The sequence below is a fragment of the Boleophthalmus pectinirostris genome, unplaced genomic scaffold (genome assembly GCF_026225935.1).
Source record: "Boleophthalmus pectinirostris isolate CB_2022bp ecotype Guang Dong unplaced genomic scaffold, ASM2622593v1 HiC_scaffold_4, whole genome shotgun sequence".
Lineage (NCBI taxonomy): Eukaryota > Metazoa > Chordata > Actinopteri > Gobiiformes > Gobiidae > Boleophthalmus > Boleophthalmus pectinirostris.
Window position 1 is genome coordinate 28,200,497 of NW_026571353.1, and position 20,529 is coordinate 28,221,025.

The 20,529-nt window shown below is 37.6% G+C and overlaps 1 protein-coding gene across 2 annotated transcripts in view; it reads right to left on the reverse strand.

The window, feature by feature from the left end:
- The window catches only part of ipo11 (importin 11), a 280,362-nt gene that overhangs the window by 239,051 nt on the left and 20,782 nt on the right, over positions 1-20,529 (reverse strand). For both annotated transcript variants that reach the window (XM_055161532.1, XM_020932323.2), the window contains exons 4-6: positions 19,686-19,758; positions 15,025-15,228; positions 941-1,073 (exon numbers count right to left, since the gene is read on the reverse strand). In XM_055161532.1, coding sequence (XP_055017507.1) covers positions 941-1,073; positions 15,025-15,228; positions 19,686-19,758 — 410 coding nt within the window. The remainder of the gene's footprint in view (positions 1-940; positions 1,074-15,024; positions 15,229-19,685; positions 19,759-20,529) is intronic.

A 20,529-nucleotide genomic window follows, 5' to 3' on the forward strand; every position in this document is an offset into this window, starting at 1 on the left:
CATGCAGTGTTTGTGTGTTAAACATGTGTGAATGAAACAGAACACAAGTCCAGGTCTGTTTATGATGAGGAAACAACATTAGATCAGAAAATAGTGTAATATGGGCCCTTTAAACAGGGTCTGCTCAGCCAGAAAAAGTAACCAGGGACCTGTCTGTCCCAGAGGCTCTTTACAAATGTCGACTTTTAAACCGAGTCCTTCAAATTCTACCTGACAGATCTGGCCATTCTGGAAGAGACATGCTCAAGCTGCTTCTCTTTAGAAGAAGGTTGCTGTTTTAAAGGTGCACTATGTAACTTTTTTGATGGGGGTCCGTCACCTGCTTGTTTCTGTGGATATGTCATCGCTCTGCTTGGAATGTTCCATAGTATTACAGACATTAAATAGCTCTACCTTACATTTTTCCAATTACAAGTGGCTTTACTGATCAAAAATCCCTAGAAAAACAGGCATTCTGACTGCGAGCAGGGTTGCCTCTCCACAGATCTGACCTGCAACTTGGTCTGGTTTGGTCTCCATGAAGCTAGAAAGGTTTAAGACCATACTGGGAAACATTCTGGAGAAAGCAATAACATCTTCATGGCGAAAAGCATCTGATAGACCCTCCACCAGAAAAGTTACACAATGCACCTTTAAGACTGAACAATGCGCTTTGAACTCTGTAGTACGTTAATATTTTGGCTCCTTAATATTTGTAGTTTTTTTAGTTCACATGTCACATGTCATAATTCAACTGTAATGATTGTTTGTTGTTTTTTTTAATGTCTCATGGTACACTTTAAGCTTTTTACACATGTTTTACAATGTGTTTTTTAACTACAAATGGCAAAGAAACAAACCTAACCCAATTTTGTCTTGCAAGATCTGAGGTGTTGTCCCATCTGTACAAGAGAGCATACAATAAAATGAACACTCTTTCTGTTCGTGATTGTGGCCCTACCTTTGAGTGAGAGCAGTGTCCTCTCCAGTGAGCTGAGAGCCGGCCCCTCCTCTCGGGCGTAGATCTGCTGGAGGAAGCAGTCGGTGTGGTGGCTCCACAGGGAACATGCAAAGCTGTAGATACTCGACGCCAGCTGCCGACACAGACACACAGTCAATAACACGCTTTTAATTAGACCATTATTCTGTAGCACTCAGAACACAAAGACTGAAAAGCTAGGGTTCATTATATTTATTACAGATTTAGACATTAGCTTATGTCTGATTTAGATCTAATTAAAATAGTGGTTGGGGCTGGACAACATAACACAAAAAATCTCTCTGTTTGATCCTTTCCATTTTATTTATTAAAGGTGTACTATATAACTTTGGTTGGGTGTCACCTGCTTGTTTCTATGAATATTCAATTGCTCTGCCCGGAATGTTCCACAGAATGACATTAAACAGCTCTACTATACATGTATTAAATTACAGGTGGTTTTGTAACTCCAAAATATCTAGAAAAGCAAGTATTCTCACTACGAGCAGTGCTGCATCTCCACAGATTTGACCTGTAACTTGGTCTGGTTTGGTCTCCATGAAGACAGAAAGATGTAATGCCATACTGTATAACAATCTAGACAAAGCAATAACATCTCCAAAAGAAAAGTTATACAATGCACCTTTAAGAGTGCAATAATTTCCTTAAAACAATCCAGACTTTGATCACTTTCCAGTCTGACCCAAAGAAGATTGTGGTCTCTTCCAACAAAGCCTGAACTCTGGTCCAAACCACTTGCTTTTACTGATAGAGGATTGGCTGTAGATCTCCGCATTAAAAGGACCCAAGCTGCTCATAGATGATCAGAAATGACTTCTATCTCACTAATTGCAGAGTCCTAACTAAAAGGTGAATGGTCACAGTGCTATTTTTATATAGCAACGCACTCAAAGCACATTAGACCCACTCACCCATTCATTAACACATATACCAGTGTACATCTTTTGTACACTTTTGTACACATCTGCTTGTTTCTATGGATATGCCATTGCTCTGCCCGGAGTGTTCCACAGTATGACATTAAACAGCTCTACATTACATTTATTCAATTACAGGTGGTTTTATAGGTCACAAATGCCTAGAAAAACATAAATTCTGACTGTGAGCGGGATTGCCTTTCCACGGATCTGACCTTTAACTTGGCCTGCTTTGGTGTCCAGATAGAAAGGTTTAATACCATACTATGCAATATTTTAGACAAAGCAATAGGACTGAAAAGTATCTGACGGACTCTCCACCAGAAAAGTAACAAAATGCACCTTTAAAATTACCATTTTAAAAAAAAGTATCATTTGCACAGCTAAACAAAACCATCTTGAGCTTGGATTTGAACATTGTCACATTAGAAGCTGGTTCAATATAATCCCACACTATGGAAGAGAAGCAATAATAGTTTTAAACCCAAATACATTTTCTCATTATGCTCCATAAGGGGAAAAATCTGCCTGGGGAAACTGAATGTTTTTTCATGTAATGCAAAGCTATTGGTGATATAGGTGGACTCTTTAATATTCTTTGCTTCTTCCTGCACCTACTTTTTTATCTCATGCACCTTTTTACTGTTATATGTCTAAGTGCAAAATAAATACATAAATAAATAAATAAATAAATATACTAGCTATATTTCTCATCCTGTATTATAGTGTAGCCCTAACATAAATGTTTAGAGAGGAGAGTGCTACAGTATGCAAACACAAATGCACTTGTGGATAGGACAGGTCATAAACAGCAGACGTCCCTGAGTCACTGTTCTCATTTTGAACTGAATGAGCGTCTCATTACACTCACAGCCCTAACATTATTTGGACCGGAGCCAATAACATCTCCGGAGCTCTCTGTAGAGGCAAAAGACCGTACATCATCAATGCTGCAAACACTTCTACTACCACTACATCTATATTACAGAAGGAAAACTTGATATTAACCAGAGGAAATCAAATATAAACTAAACTAAATAATACTCCTACATATTTTGTGTTCACATCAAATAAGCATTTATAAGTTGAATAAATAGTACAGCGCAAATGAATTGAAATGAAAATGCATTTTCAAATCGCAAAGGCTGCAGTTATTTAGATAATACAATGTTCTCTGCAAACAATAAAATTTATTGTGTTTTTATAGACAAATCTTGCAACTGTTTGGACCAGTACTGACACGTTCCGAAACTCAATGTTAACTTTAAATATAAATGCTTCTGGAGGTGTTTACAACATAAATTTTGAACAGAATCAAAGGTTTAAACATAAATCTCAAATCTAAGCAATTGCAATATTTAATTCAGATGATTCATAGATTTTTTTTTTTCCAAAATTGAGCATCCCTCATAAATAGGGCTGGTATCATTAAGAAGTTGCTGATACCATACATACCTCGATACATAGGCCACGAAAGAATACATATCTTGATGCAATGCACTTTTGATTATGATGCAGTATATTTCAAATCGATTTGATATGATCTAAATTTGTGGCTGTGATAACTAAAAGTCTTTGTTAAACCACTTCTTGTGTAAAGTTCATATGAAACACAAACATTTTAATCCTCAAAACAGTGAAAATGTCAAATGTGTCACATAAATTAGTTTTGGTTTTTTTTCTAAACAAGCAACAAAACTGTAGCTGTAACAAAATAATTTTGTAAAATATACCAAAAAATACTCTTGGCGGCATATCGATAGAGCAGCCCGTGATATCGATACTGTATCATCACATTAAACCATACAATATATCGATATTTTGATATAGCGCCCTACTCATAAATAGTAAATTCATATCTAATAATCTATACATAGATTTGGAAGCATGCCATTGATCAAAGGGGAAGTAATTTAGTTTAGTTTAGTTTTTTCAACATCAAACGGCACAAATGTATATTGCGATTCCATAGTGCTTACCGAATAATTTACTAAAAAGGTGTACTATGTAACTTTTCTGGTAAGAGTCCAGCACCTGGTTGTGTCCATGAAGATATACTGTGGAGATTGCTAGAATGTACCAAAAGCACGGCATTAAATGTGCTTATTATTTAATTATAGATGTTTCTTTCTTTTTTTTTATAATAATAAAACAATACAATAAAAAATATGCCTTCTACTGTAAGCAATCCCACGTCTCCACGAACCAGACCTGAAAATTGGCTTGGTGCTTGTCTCCATACAAATAGATACGTTTCATATCAAACTGTAAAAAATTCCAGACAAAACAACATCATCTGTGGTTGCGAACTTTCCACCCACTGCATCTTTAAGTCTTAAAAACTTAGCAGCTAGTGGAGGACACAGGTGCTGGTTCTCTTTAAAGACAGACTGTTGATGTGATTGACTGATGTCTGCCTTCAGTTATTAAGACCGCAGCGTTTGTGTTTGACTTTGTGCCTATTAGATTTATTTTAATAAGTTCCTAAATTAACTGAAGATAAAGAAAATGAAAAATGCAAGAAGTGTTAAAAACCTTGTCCAAGATCAGTGCGGAGTCAGTGGAAATGACTTTGAACACACATTATTTTCATGCCAATTATTTGCACAAGGAAAGCTGTGAGTGTGTGTTTTAATATAGACTTACAATGTTTGCATATCTGTTCTCATTACAGACATGGGGAGTGGATCGGAAAACACTGTTGACTAAAACAGGATAATCTCAAATCTTAATTAAATACCAATTTCTAAATTAACGCCAAATGCAAAACATGATTTTAGCCCGTGCCATGGACTCCACCCACTGCCCCGTTTGTAATAGAGTAGAGTTTGTTTTACAACTATACTGCAACCACAGCAACAAAGGTTAGACAAAGGTTAGATGTAAATGAGCAATTATGATAATCTGACTCAATTACAATCTGCAATGGTTGTTCATTAATATGCAAACAAACAAAATATAATCATCTAAAAAAAAAACACTTTCAAAATTTTAATTAGGAAGCAACATCATAAAGATCCAAGATTGAATTTGTAATAAACATAAAAACAAGTGAAACTGACTGAGTCTTTAGTATTTCTACCACGAAAACATTGTTCTGCCTTCAAGGAAACATTAATCCTGTATGACTTTTATAAAGGTCAAAGAACACATTTTTAGTCAGTCATTTTCTGACTTTATGGTACTAGGAATAGAGATGGTAATAATGACAATTAGAATGCCATACATTTGAATTGCACTTTATAAAGCTCTCAAAGTGAATCTACGGAGTCATTGCTCATTCCCTGCCCACACTTTCCCTGGGGTAGGCTGAAGGGGTAGACATTGCAAATTAGTGATTATGTTCATTTTTTATCGACAAACCAAATGTAGGTTGCTGTGCGTAGCGTAAGGAGACGAGGCTGATTCTGCCAGCGTAAACACTGGAGCTGGGGTCTCACAGTCCCACGTTTTGGTACTGGCACACTTCGTTGGAGATCACTGTACCATCAGTATCCTGGTTTTGTCATGGTGCATGTATACACAATATCCCGGTTACTGCAACATAAAGAGCTGCGCTAAACCTGCACGCATCTGATCTCTGAAAACATGAATCATCTCCAACGCGATATCCACGCAGAACAGACTCACCATCAGCATCACCATTGTCCTTTAGTCCGACAGAAGCTGGCCGCATCAGCGCACAAGGAAAGAGCTGTTTTTTTGCTTAAAGTTTATGCAAATGAGGCATGCGGTTTTAAGTTTTGTTTCTGTAAAAGTAAACACATGTGCGCAAAGATGCATTAAACAAGTAATAATCTCAAACGGCCTGATGTGGCTCTAGAGTCGTTATGGTTTATATGTTGTGAAGTTGAGTTTATTTATGCAGATTAGTAATAGTAATAATGATGATACTTATACTAATATAAAAACATTAATGATTAATTGAAAATCGATTGTTAATTCTCCCGACGATCGATTAAGAAAATTTTAACTGAATGCCCATCCCTAGCACCCACACCAATACTGGTATTTTGCTCAGATCTATGTCATTTTGGATCGGTTTGAATTCTGGATTGGTTATCGGTTCCATGGGTTCAGCCAATATCCTGGTTGTGCCTTTACATTGAGTTAATTAGAATATTTACTGCCTGATAATGTCTCATAATGTTTGAACTTTAGTCACACAAAGCTGTTCAGTATTTGCAAGATGAACAACAATTACATAACACTTTTTGTACTACAACTTTTTGTAATGAGTGTGTTTTGTGGGAGAAAAGCCTCACACCCTACTTTGGTATTGGTCAATATCAGGTATCGGCAGATGCTTAAACCCAAAGTATCAATATCAGTATTCTTTTTCGTCTTCTACCAATCACACCCTCACACCACATTCATGCACTACAACCACTGTCACTCCGGGAAGAAACACAAAGAGGTCCATCGATTGAAATTACTTTTTACAAGAAATAGGGCAAAAGACCTTCCACTGGAAATACTTTGAGAGAACAGCTCATTTCAACTCAAATTGAAATGAGAAGAGCAAAGTAAGAGCAAAGAGACTTTTTGTCCAGAGGGTTGTTACTCTCCTCAAACTGCTGACATGTCCTACTTCTGTTAAGATCTTTGTTTTCAGTTATTCTTTTTCATTATTTAGTGTATTTTAAAAGCTGAATGTGCTTTAATTACCCCTCAAGAATAAAAAACATATGGGTTGATTGACATATTATATGGTACTGCTGGCTGATGCAGAACAAAAGAACAAAAGAGCCTTTACACTATTGTTTGGTATCTGAAGATATTCTATTTCTATTCGCACATAGGGGAAACAGCAGCAATGATTGGGAAATAAACAACAACATAGAAGTTTTATAGATTATGCTGTGTCATTTCAATAGTTTTCTTGCAAATTCACCAAACAACCTCCACTACAAGCACTTAAGTTATAACTACAGGAGTCCCTATGGTCATGGACGGCGCGAGCACTAGTTCAGTGTTTTCAGTGGGAGCATGGACAGTACAGAGGCAAGGAAAGAGACATTACCCTGATCAAATATAGATGAACACACCAGAAAGCATGAAATATTCAAGAGGAAATTGGCAGTGGAAATAGAATGACTTCTATAGATTGTGTCTTTTGTTGTTAAATGATGCTGAAGGAAAATGACATCAAACTAAGCCACAATGTTAGCTGCAAAACGGAGCACATAAGAGGCAGTATTTATCAGTGAGGCCCCAGGTGGAACAATGAGACGGTGAATTACACAAGCTCGGGCACACCACCTGAAAACTAACACAAGGACGTATTACCTTAAAGTCACTTAATATGCATTGAAAATGTCTAGATTAAACCTCAACCTGTCCCATTAAAGAAATAAAAGACATCTAACCCAACACCAAGGTCTGTCACAATAATTACAATATTGACTTTTCATTCAATACATGAAAGCTGGAACAATATATTTTGGGTCTTAATAATTACTGTGTGTACAATTTCTTTGCAAAAATTGGGAGTTTTTCATTTTTTTAGTAAATAACTTCTATGGCTAATTATTGGTTCATATTTTTCAAGTTAACAGCTCCTTTTACCTTTAGTTTAGTAGAGATTGGCAATTCCTGGACTTAAATTCTCCAAATGATTCTCGTGGAGCACACAGTGGAGCACTTCTGGTATTACCAAATGACATCATAAGATGGAACAGAGCCTAAATATGCAAGGTTTGTGTGTTAAATATGTGTGAATGAAACAACACGTTTTTAATGAGGAAACATAATTTTAGCAAAGATCAGAAAATAGTTTAATATGAGCCCTTTAAGCTGAGCTGAGCAGTCAGGCCAGATCAATGGAAAAACAAAAACTCTGAGAATGATCTGAAAAGAGTCATAATATTATATACAATATAACACAATATTTACTACATTAACTTATGGTTACATAAATGATAGCTGGAACTATATATTTTCTAAAGGGTTTAATAAATAACTTCTATGGGTAATAATGGCTTAACTCTGCTATTTGTTGTTGCTCATGCTTTTTAATAATTGATGCTCATTTACTTAAAATGGTTTATTGGGATTATCTAGTTTAATTGTTATTGAGTGGCATAAAGTACAGTTTATAGAAATATTTCTCTGCAGCAATACATCATGCAGAATTTGTTATCATATAATTAATTCCAAAAGGCGCATTAGTCGTGATGTATTTAATGATATAACTAAATGGGAGAGGAGCCAGAGTGCACACAGACATTAGTTTGATTTATAAAATGGACATTTTCAGTTAATTCATATCAGAAAAATTAGAGGAAAGACACAGCTCACCCATAGTATCATAAAAATGCAGAGAGGTGATAGATGTATGTGTTTAGTTTATTTATTTGATGAGTCACTGACACAGGACATGGCTGAGTGGCTAGGACTCATGCCTCGCAGCAAGAAGGTGCTGGGTTCGATTCCCGGGTCACCGTTATGTGTGGAGTTTGCATGTTTCTCCCCATGTCTGGATGGGTTTCCTACGGGCGCTCCGGCTTCCCCCTTGCTACACAGGTCTCCAGGAAGAATACCTGATTGATTGTATTTAATTGACCTTATTTATCAATTAACCTGCCCAGGGACTACAGGTGGAAATTAGCACTGGTGCTACAACCTGGTACAATGCATTTCTCCTATTAAGGTTAATGTATATTGTGCGCTGTCCCTGTCTCATTAAATAAATAAACTAAACACACCCGAGGATAATTATGTTATAATTTGCAAATTTAAAATTACAATATTTATCTAAAAGTAGCTAGTCCGCTGACTTCTAGATTAGAAAACTGTAGTGTCAAATGGGAGCTGACATCAGCGTAACATCATCACAACAGAGAGTTGTGTAGTTGGCGGCTGATCCTACAGATAAGTGCACATCACACTACCAAGCAGCAGATTTTTTCCATTTATATCAAAATGACTATGCATATAACAGATTAAGAAAACCAAATTGGAGAACGAAGTAGAGAGTACTGGGCGTATACCAGTGGTGGTGAAAATGGGGGTTGATCGACAAAATGACATCTTGAAAATAAGCAATTAAAAATTGCTTAGATATGCACAAATCACTCCAAATACAAATTTGAGTGAGTAAATGGTAAAAACGGTAAATGGTTACATTTTTATATAGGGTAAGGGAAAACAACTATAACATGGTTAAAAGCTCTAAAAAGTCAATTATGCAAAATTGTCTGCTTTAATATAAGAAAGACAATGAGAGATGGTGATGAGCAACTGTCGACCAAATCTGGTGTTTAGTCATATACTCAGTTTGAAGCTCCATTAGCGCTTCTACTACCACTGAGGGGACAGCAATGGGCTACTTTACCAGCTGCCGTGTCCAGGTTTGTGTTATCATTAAATACATCAAATAACAGTTCTTCAGCTTTATGTATTTTTTTTATTCTGAAAATACCAAATACTGTACAGGAAAATATAATTAGTTTTATCATTTAATTAGAAGAGATTGTGATGTATTGAGTTACTTTATGATTAAAATACAAAAAGCCAGATGGTTGGTCATTACCTGCTTCATCCAGAGGGGTTAGCTATGAAAACGAACGATCACAACAGAGTAGTGAGAGCAAATGCACCAGTAGTTGAGATGAACAATATAATGTTTTTTCATGGCCAAAGTTCAGACCAATTGTGTAGAATCCAGTAAAACAAAATGGCCGATAAGCTCTGCCGATATTTTTGGATCAATTACATGAGAGAAAGAGACAGAGAGATACTTTACTGATCTCGAGGGAAATTCAAGTTTTGCAGCAGAAACATTTCCACTGCACTTCTCTTTTGTGTCTCAGTGCAGAAGTGTTCCTCCTCTGTGTCCACAAAACAGGAAAAGCTTCAATCTTGCACCACCCTATTTTTCGCCATGTGATGAAATGGGACGTTCCCTCAAAGTTTTTCCTCTGGAAGGTCTTGAAGTATTTACTCTGCAAGGTCTCCTGCCACATTTGCTGCAACATTTGGTGTAAAAAGCCTGTAGCATCTCAAAAGTCAATAGCTCCATAGCTAGCCTCTGGCACAGTCTCCATGGATATGAGAAAAACAAACTGTTAATTTCACAAATATGTAGGGCTGATTTGTATATAATTTGAAACTCATCCACAGACAGACCTTTTTACAACAAAGCCGCATTTCGTAAAGTTTTATGCACATTCTTCAGTCAGCAGATTGGCCTAAACTGCATACTGGCTTCTGCTGGAGATCTGAGGCTGGTTGCCAATACACTAAAAAGTGCAAATATTGGCCCAATATTATCGGTCGATATAGTTTTAAAGGCCCCATATTACACAAAACTGACTCTTGTGAGGTCTAAATCATATTATACAGTAATGTAATCTCCTCAAAACATACCTCGTTGTGTTTTGTTTCATTCACACATATTTGACTAAACCCTTTATTATAAGTCTGTCTGTTCCACCTTGTCATGTCATAAAGTGGTAGTTTTCATTCACAGCTACCGTTTACCTTTTGTTCAGTAGAGACTGACAATTCCAGGGCTGAAATCATCCAAATAACTCCAGTGAAGGTGTATGGTGTTTAAAAACACAGTGGAGCATTTCCTGTTTTACCACATGACATGACAAGACAGAGTGTTTTCAGTTTAATATGCAGGGTTTGTGTGTTAAATATGTGTGAATGAAACAAAACACACTCAACATTATGACATAGATTAGTAGTCTGAATATGACTTGTAAACTCTAACCAGAAAAATCCCACTGGTTCTACATAATCAGTCCCAGGCGTTCTCGCTGTGATGCTGGGATTTATAAGCGCAACGCCACCATGACACTGATGGATTCTTCCCCAAAAGCATGCAGACCTCAGGCATCGCTGCATTGTGATTACAGCCAAAGGACAACTTGTTTTGCATACAAATCAGTGCTGTGTCCTTAACCGACACTTTCAACTTTGATTCAAAATGATATGCATGTACTTAAAGCTCCATTTGTAAGAGTTATCTAAAAAACTTGAGCTGTGACAATCTGTAATCTTCACTTATAAAGCACTTTCACTGAGGCGTAAACTCTGATGTAGCAGTGATGGTACTTCTGCATAATTTCCAAAAATACAGTCACAACAAAGCTGAATAGAGTATGTTAACACGCAGTGAAGCAGATACTCAGAGTTCAGAAGTCAACAGTGCTTTTGTTGCAATTTTAAAGTAGCCCAAAAAATCCCATGAATACCACACACTTTTAGTTTAAAAGTACCGTATTTTTTGGACTATAATTTGCTCCGGAGCATAAGTCGCACCAGCCAAAAAAAGCATAATGAAGAAGAAAAAAACATATAAAATTCACACCGGGCTATCAGTCACACTTTTTGGGGGGAATTTATTTTATAAAATCAGAGACCAGGAACCGACATTTCATCTTGAAACGCAATTTATAGTAATAACAATAGAACAGAGAACAACAGGCTGAATAGGCGTCTGGTATGTTAACGTAATATATGAACAGTTATTCGAATAACTAGAGCATAAACAACAGAAAATAACAAGTTTACCAAACTTCATCTCACTCCAAATCACTAAATCCACTGAATTGTTCATCCTCAGTGTCACTTCTGAGGAACTCCGCAACTTCCGGGGGTAAAAAGAGCGCCGCTTCCTCTTCTGTGTAGCTGTCGTCAGACTCAGCATCAGTTCCAATTAGTCCAGTCTTTCTGAATCCTGACAGGATGGTTTCGGTTGTCACTGAAGACCAGGCTTTGTTGATCCATCCAGTGACTTCCAGGAAAGTTACATGGCGCACCCTCCCAGTTGCCATGAAGCTGTGTTCTCCATCCCCGTTTTTCCCCAGTCCCTCACAAGTTTCTCGCTCACTCAAAACTTTCTTTCTGCTGCTCGATTACAGTTTTTTCCTGAATATTTCACTATTTGCAGCAGGACAGCGGCTCTTTCTGCAGGCGACATGCGCAGTAGAGCGCGAAGTGACAGTGGTACAGGAGTAGCAGGACCAGCAGATACTGACACACAAGGCTAGAGCGCCCTCTCGCGACTGTCAGTGTGAAAATTTCGCAACGGAGTATCAGTCGCAGGACCACCCAAACCATGAAAAAAGTGTGACTTAAAGTCCAAAAAATACGGTACACATCTGGCTAATTGAACCAGTGAAAATCAGTATCAAAATTTGCAGTTAAATAATGTTAATAAACTCAACTATTTACTAAATAAACGGCAAAACTCAAACTTGAATTAAGCTGGGCATCTCACAACATGGACTGGGTGGTTCCATTACAACACTTCAACACAGAAATATTTTTAACCACAAACTTTTATAATAATGGTACTTCTCTGGCTTCTACTCCTAATCCATTTTACCTCTAAAATTGTCTGCTCCATACTTCTTGAAGTAGGTTTTTGTGCACTTTCTGTATTTTGTGTATTTTTTAAGTCCACTTCACCATGAGGCTTTAGTTCAGGTTCAAGTCCTGGTTTAGTCCTGGCTCAGTTCTTCGCAAATATGCAGTTAAGGGCCTTGTTTATCTTATTTAATGTAGTTTATAGTCCAGGTTCAGTCCGGGTTCAGTCCAGGGTCAGTCCAGGTTCAGTCCAGGTTCAGTCCAGGTTCAGTCCAGGTTCAGTCCAGGTTCAGTCCTTTGCAATTATTTAATGTCATAGTCATCAGTACATAATTTCAACTTTGTTAAGAGTTGTTTTAGTACTGGTTCAGTCGTTTGTTAGTCCTTGCTATTGCCCCATGGGTTTCTTCTGGTTTATTCCTGGTTTATTCCTGGTTTATTCCCGGTTTATTCCCGGTTTATTCCCGGTTTATTCCCGGTTTAGTCCCGGTTTAGTCCCGGTTTAGTCCCGGTTTACTCCCGGTTTACTCCCGGTTTACTCCCGGTTTATTCTTGGTTTATTCTTGGTTTATTCTTGGTTTATCCTGGTTAGTCCTGGTTTAGTCCTGGGTTTAGTCCTGGGTTTAGTCCTGGTTTAGTCCTGGTTTAGTCCTGGTTTAGTCCTGGTTTAGTCCTGGTTCAGTCTTTCTTCAGTCCTTGCTATTCGCTTTGAGGTTAGTCCTGCTTTAGACCTGGTTAAGTGCTGGTTTAGTCCTCTGCAAATACAAGGTTAGGATCTAAGCGTGGCTCCTTTAATGTCAAAGTCATCAGCGCATAATTGCAAGTCTGTTAAAGTTGTTCTAGTCCTAGTTCAGTCTCACTTTAGTCCTTGCTTTTCATCCTGGTTTAGTCCTTGGGTTAGCCTTGGAGTTAGCCCTAGTTAAGTCCTTTGCAAATACACAGTTAGGATCTCAGTATGGCTCCTTTAATGTCAAAGTCATCAGTGCATAATTTTCCAGTCTGACTGTGACTGGGCCTCCCTCAGCTCTGGAGTTACCATGTCCTGAGGCAAATCATCTGAGCACAATACAACCAACCCTCTGCACAACATCACACAATTTAGTATCCACAACCACTTGATCATTTCAGGACTGGTGCTCTGACATGAACCGAGTTTTTCCTGACGTTTTTTGTTAAAGAAACCTTAACTCCCATAAGCAGACTTCTCAATCTACACACCGACCCTGTGACCAGACAAGTCTATTTCCAAACACGTCAATCAGAGGTGAGCCATGCATGAAGCGCACATGTAAGCACACACAAACACACACACACAAACATACATGCTCCCAGCACTGAGAGACCCCACGCTCTCTCACAGCATGGCTAAACAGCGCCCCCCGCAGGTCAAATGTGGCACTGAAGCCCCAAACAACAGAATGGTTTAATTAAAAAGAGAGTAATGAGTACAAATAAGAATATGGTTGAAGTAGGGTTGTCAAAAGTACAGAAAATCAGATACTAAACGATACTAAAATGTCAAAACTAGATACTCACATTCACAGGATAGAATTTATTACAAGTTATGAATAGCTATAGAATGATCTTGGGCTGTATCAGAACAAGTATAAGACCACATAGACTAGAGTATGCCCATGCACCACTATGGAAACAACAGGAAACATCGTAATACAGTACTATTATTTAAAAATTATATTCTATTGTCTAAATAAAGAGTTTTATATGATCTTTGAGGTATTGGAATCTGTATTGAGTATAGAATCTATAACTTACTATGGAAAAAGAGTTTGAAATTTTAATATTGAGACAAAACTAGCTTGTACTAGGACATACAAAGCATACAAATTATAAAAAGCATACACACGGCATCATTTTACAGATTGAATACACTAGTAGGGCTGCAGAATTAACTGTGATCAAATAAAAATCATAGTATGAAAATTGTATATCAGCAAAAGCTTGAATCCTTTGCAAAGAACAAAATCTTGCTTTTTTTAGAAGAGTAGTGTTGTTGTAGCTGAAGTTCAGACCTCTTTGAAATGCATGAGATTCTTGTATTTGTTTTATCAGTTCATTTCAATCGTCTTTCAAATGTTATTGCTCCTGGAGTTTACAAAGTGCTCTCTGAACAGAATCCTACTTTTTAAACACAACGCAAATCTTATCACATTTGCAATGCTTGTGAAATCAAATGGCAATTAGATTATTTTCCAAAACTGTCCAAGTGATTTGTTGCAGTGCATACCAAAACAACTGGAACAAAAATGTTTAGAATCATTGTTCTTTGTCAACTCAAACCCAAATAGTTATTCTTTGGGCTTCATTGGTGGACTGTAAAATGAAAGATACATGCCTACATTCCTACCACAATCCATACAACTACACAACAAGCACAGACTGTATATATAAGGGGGCATACCTAACGCACAAGACATCTTCTTAAAAATATGAAGTGAGCTTGAGTGCAAAGTTGTTCCTTGGACCATTGGGTATCTTGATGAGGGAGCGTACACCTCATTTCAGGCTTGGGATGCAGTCCTGGAGAAGGCGTCAAACAGTAGGGGACAAGACGCAACACTGCACTTTCACGTGGCGCTTTTGAGGAAGGCCACATAGAGGAAGTAGCCGAAATATGTAGAGCAGCTAAACAAACTCTCCTGTCTGCCAAAAGAATCACTAATTCTAAATATCCTCAACATAATTTCTTTAATATTCTTGACCCAGAAGAAGTTTCATCTCATATAAATTTATTTACAACAATTTAAATGTAATAATGAATTCATGTTGTAAATTTTTTTGACTTACCTCCTGGAAGAGCCTCCTGTCCGGGGCCAGGCACTTGGAGGCCAGGGTCTTGGTGACGTGGTAGAAGGTGAGCAGAGCACGGTGCTGCTGGAGGCTGTCCTGACCTTTCACTGACTCCAGGAGGATGGGGATGAGCTCGGGCCAGTGCCGTGGGCAGTCCAGGCGCGCAACCTTAGCTATCAGCACGGCGATCTGTGTGGCTATCTGTCAGAACATATAGACGCACATACATTTGGATATCACTTATTTAATACTATAATCTCAACATATGCATCTCACTAGGCCTGTCATGATAATAAATATATCGACTTATTGTTCAGCAGATGAAAGCTGTAACAATATTCCAGCAAAATAGAGTTGGTTCAATTCAATCTACAATCCAAAAGAAGTAAGGGAAGAATCATGGCTGACATATTTTATTTGAACAGGAAATAACAAAGAACAATTGCATTATGTAACACATAAATTGCTAAATATATTTAGGAACTGCCTCACTTAAAGTAAAATGTGAAATGTCTAGACTGAAAAGGACAGTTAGCACCCCAGAGGTAAAACAATTTTTAAGAAGAATGCTTTTTGTTCTTCTCCCGATTAGTGACAGCCTGAATTATTCACAAAGAAAAGCTGAGTTTGGGCTGACGACTTGTGTTTTAGATAATAGATTCCTTTACAGTCCATTTTGTATTCAGCACAAAGATTCTTCTGGTAAATGTTTGATGAAAATATACATTCAGCGTGCATTTTAAAAATAGTTATCTTAAAAAACTGTTAAATTATTCATTAGCATGTACTCCATACTAAAAAGAGGCTATGGAAGAGAATTGCTCAGGCCTCAGAGGAGACAAATTATGTAACATCCACTTGTTATAATGGGTCTCCCACATCATTGAGTTACTGGGGACTGTTTTTTGAGTACAGCTGTGGGTTACAACGAACAAAATGGCCAAATACCAGGCAAAAGCATACAAGGTCCTCTTTAAACAGAAATGTTAAAATGAAACTAGAGATTACGTTAACCATAATGATGTTAACCATTATTTAAGTAAGGCAGTCTGATTGTAACAGTGAAAATCAAACAGCCTGCAAACTTCAAATATCACCGAAATTCAGCTCTGACTTCTGTCTTGTTCTCTTCTGTCATTTTGGACCTGAGACTCAACTAAAACTGGTCTTTCACCAAAGTGCCCGGCCCTGCCTGCACTCAGCCGGCGCACACACACAACCCAAAGTGACAGCTCATTTGTCGAGAGGCGCACTACAGAAACTCAGATGCAGATTCATAAAAGCGCTGAATGTTGCCCTGATTAACTATGTCTAACTTTAAAGAGGAGGGGTATTATGCAAATTTACTTTTTTATACCATGTTATTACGTTATCCCCTCATCAAAAGTTTGAAGGGGTTTTATAAGTGTTTGAATAAATTAGCGATCTCTTCTACGCCCTGTTTAAATCCTCCTTACGGTCAGCAGTATGGTTAGGATTTTCAAAACAATAAAAGGTAAAATGGTGATCTAAACATGTTATGTATTAGAAGTTAATAGCCCATAGAAACCAGCTGTATGCTACATGGACTTATGGTATGATGTAAGTCACAGTAACTGAACCAAAATCAGAATAACATTATTATTTCAAGCAAAACCAATGAACTTTAAAGGCTCACTATGTAACTTTTACTTCCACCAACTGCCTGCCTGTCTCCATGCAGATATAATTTTTTTGCCAAGAATTTTTCAGTCAGGCATTAAATCTTGTCTTAGTTTATCTCTGTGTTTTTACTGCTAAAAATGCCTCTTCACAGAGCTGACTTCTTAACTCCATCGTCAAAAGTTCACAGGCAAAGCAATAACAACACCATGAGAACAAGAGGTGGCTGAATCTTCATCAGAAAAGTTACATAGTGCAGCTTTAAAAGAATCCCCGGCTACTTGGACATGCTGGTCTTATATGAGTAGCGTTGGCATCAGTTATAAATACGTAATACCAAAAAATCTAAAATATGTTCGTTTGTAGTATTTTTTAGATTAAAAAAGGAGAAAATACAATCAATAGTAGTTCACCATATTTGTTTACGTCGCAAAGCATTCTGGGTAAAGGGTTGTTGTCTTCTGTCGCCGTGTTCAACTTGTGCTTAAGCTTCGTTTTGGACTAAAACAGGACTAAACCTGGACTGAACCAGGATTAAAACAGGACTAAACCTGGACTGAACCAGGACTAAAACAGGACTAAACCTGGACTGGACCAGAGGGACTAAACCAGGACTGAACCAGGACTAAAACAGTACTAAACCTGGATTGAACCAGGACTAAAACACGACTGAACTAGGATTGAACCAGGACTAAAACAGGACTAAACCTGGACTGAACCAGGACTACAATAGGACTAAACCAAGACTGAAATAGGACTGAAACAGGACTAAACCAGGACTAATCTAGGAGGGCCCGGAGGTGTGCCCGCGTAGACTGTCAGGTGACCGCAGGCGAAAGGACCAGCTCAGAGCTAAGAGCAGTTGCCACCAATGCTTTACTACAGAGAAATGTTATTACTTTGTCTGCAATGTTTTCACAGTATGGTATTAAACCTTTCTATCTTCATGGAGACCAAACCAGACCAGAAGTTACAAGTCAGACCTGTGGAGAGGCAACCCCACTCCCAGTCAGAATCCTAGACTGTATAAATGAACAACTAACTAACTAACATGCTAGCCATCACGTCCCAAATAAGAAGTTTGCATACAGGTGCTTCTGGCTCCTACTGACCCCGGCTCCCATTGACTTACATTGGGATATTGTTGGCCCTCTCTCTGTAACTGCTGCAGTGAGCCTCATCATTTTGGTCTTAAAATGTTCGTATTAACCCACTCTAAATGATCCTGGGGTCTTTATTTCACTATTTAAAAAATCAATTTCATAATATAGAGCCTGACTCCAAATTCGAGCTTCATTAGAGTGAAGCCGTCAAGCCACACGTTATGGGGGATGTCACACTCGCTTAGTCCACGTCTTTATACAGTCTAAGATCAGAATGCCTATTTTTCTTGGTATTTTTAAGCAAGAAACCCCCTGTAATTGAATAAATGTAAGGTAGAGCTGTTTAATGTCATACTGTGTAACATTCCAGGCAGAGCAATGACAGACCCTCACCCAGAAAAGTTACACAATGCACCTTTAAGTAGAGTGATGTGAAGCCTTTCTCTGCATGAAGTGTCGAGCATTGGGAGTAAACTCCCCACTAGCTTGAACCCGCAGGGATGAGGCGGGAAGTATTTAAATGTGTTTGGAGCTGGCCATATGGAGTCTATTAGAGCCCCTCCTGTGGGAAATATAAACTGTACAAATCAGGATGGATTGCCACAGCATTCCAGGTCCCTTCAGACAAAATGTATTACACGCCAATTGATTCCTGAATTTTTCACTCACTGACATTCCCTCATGGGAATTGTGGAAACCAGGGCAAATGAAAGAAATACTTTGGTTAACTCAAAACATAAGGATTGGTGGATTGGTAAGTGAAAGATCTGAGAATGTCTTATTTATTTTGTATGTTGTTGGGCAATGCTAACGGGCAGTTCAACTCAGAGATTCTTGGATCCCATGGGTGCAAAGCATATTCAGTCCATATAAAAATGCTGCAACTAATTATGCTTTTAGGAACCAACTAGTAAGTGATATTTATTATTTGTACATTATTGTTCAGTTAAGCGACTGGTAAAATTATCATTTAAATTGTATTGTATTAAATTTGACTTTTTTGTTTGTTTGTTGTTTTTTTTTTGTTAAAAACTTCTCCCATTCTGATTCATTTATGATAATGTCTTTATTTTTAAAAAAAAACTTTCTCCTCATAATACAAACAATAATTATTTAGTGGTCAATTATTTCAGTAGTCAATTAATAAGACGTAATAGCTCACTAATGTAACTTTTCTGGTGGAGGGTCCACCAACTGCTGGAGTGGACTCCATGAAGATGTTATTGTTTTTCCAAAAAGTGTTTCAAAATACGGCACAGGTGGATGCCACCAGGTCAAGGTAAGGAGCAGATCTGAGGAGATGCGACCTCACTCACAGTAAGAATGTGTGTTTTTCAAAGTATTTTTTGAGAAATAAAAACTATAATCAGGTACTTGATGTTTGGGGGTGTCGTACCTTTTTTTCTGTCTTGCAGTTTTTGTAGCAAAATATAAAAAATGATTTTAAAAAAACAAACTGTAAAGAAAGCGGTCTACAAACATTACAAACTTTTTGTGTAACTGTTTTCATTTGAGACATTTTAACCTGCCCTGTGGTGTGACCTCTCCTGTCTGTGCTGGACATTCACTATAAATGTTCAAAATATTCTAATGAATTAGTTGATACGTCTGTTGGTTTAAAAATGATATAACTGTCCCATCTTAAAAAATATTGTTTTAAGAATTAAAACTGTGTTTTTCTAAGGAAATATTCCTGTCACACCACATGCTGAAAATCTTTCACTTAAGTTAAGTACCCAATCTGTTGTTTAATGCCAAACTGTAGAATATTCGAGGCAAAGCAGTAGCATTTCTTTGGAAATAAGCACCCAGCATCAGAAAAGCTGCACAGTGCATTTGACAAAGTAATTAACACCATCATATACACTTCTATGAGCATAAAATATAATGCACAAAACTGTATACTTTACTGACCTGATTGACTGGTTCGTTGAAGTTTGTGATGAGCCCGGCGCGTAATGATGTCTTCTCCTCCTCTGACAACGCACTGCAAAAACAAGCCAATCAAAAAGAACCTCCATTAACAAGTAGGTCAGGGGGAGAGTGGGGACACGGACAGCAAATTTGGTGAGAGCAGTCAGGCTAATAAATTGTTCAGAAGACAGACAGGAAAAGAGACTGTAGTGTAGCTGTATATTGTGTGATCCCTGGGACAAGTATTTCCAACATATTTTTCTGCACTTTTGTGTTAAAGGGCCCATATTACACCATTTTCTGGTCAATGTTATAATATTGTTTCCTCATCAAAAACATACCTGGAGTTCTGTTTGTATCATTCACAGATTTTTAACACAGACATGCTGCATATTTAGACATCTTTACACTCTGTTCCACCTTGTGATGTCATGTGTTAATATGGGAAGAGCTCTACTGTGTTTTAAACTCCATACAAATTCACTAGAATCATTTGGATGAGTTTAACTTGAAAACTACCACTACATGACATCACAAGATGGAAAAGAATATTGTGAGTTTTAGAGACGTGGACAGACTAATAAACCAGGATTGCTCAAACATGTGAATGAAACAAAACACAATTAGATTAATGCTTTTAATAACAGAGAAAACAACATTATAACAACATTATAACATGACTTAAAGCTCACAAGTCAAATTTGTGTAATACAGAACCTTTAAATTGTCCATTCCATTCACTTCTTGTGCAATACTTGAATCTCCACTATAACTTACATGCAAACTTTGGAACATTTCTGGTGGATTGGCTGGATAAGTTTATTTGGACCAGGATATTGGCTGA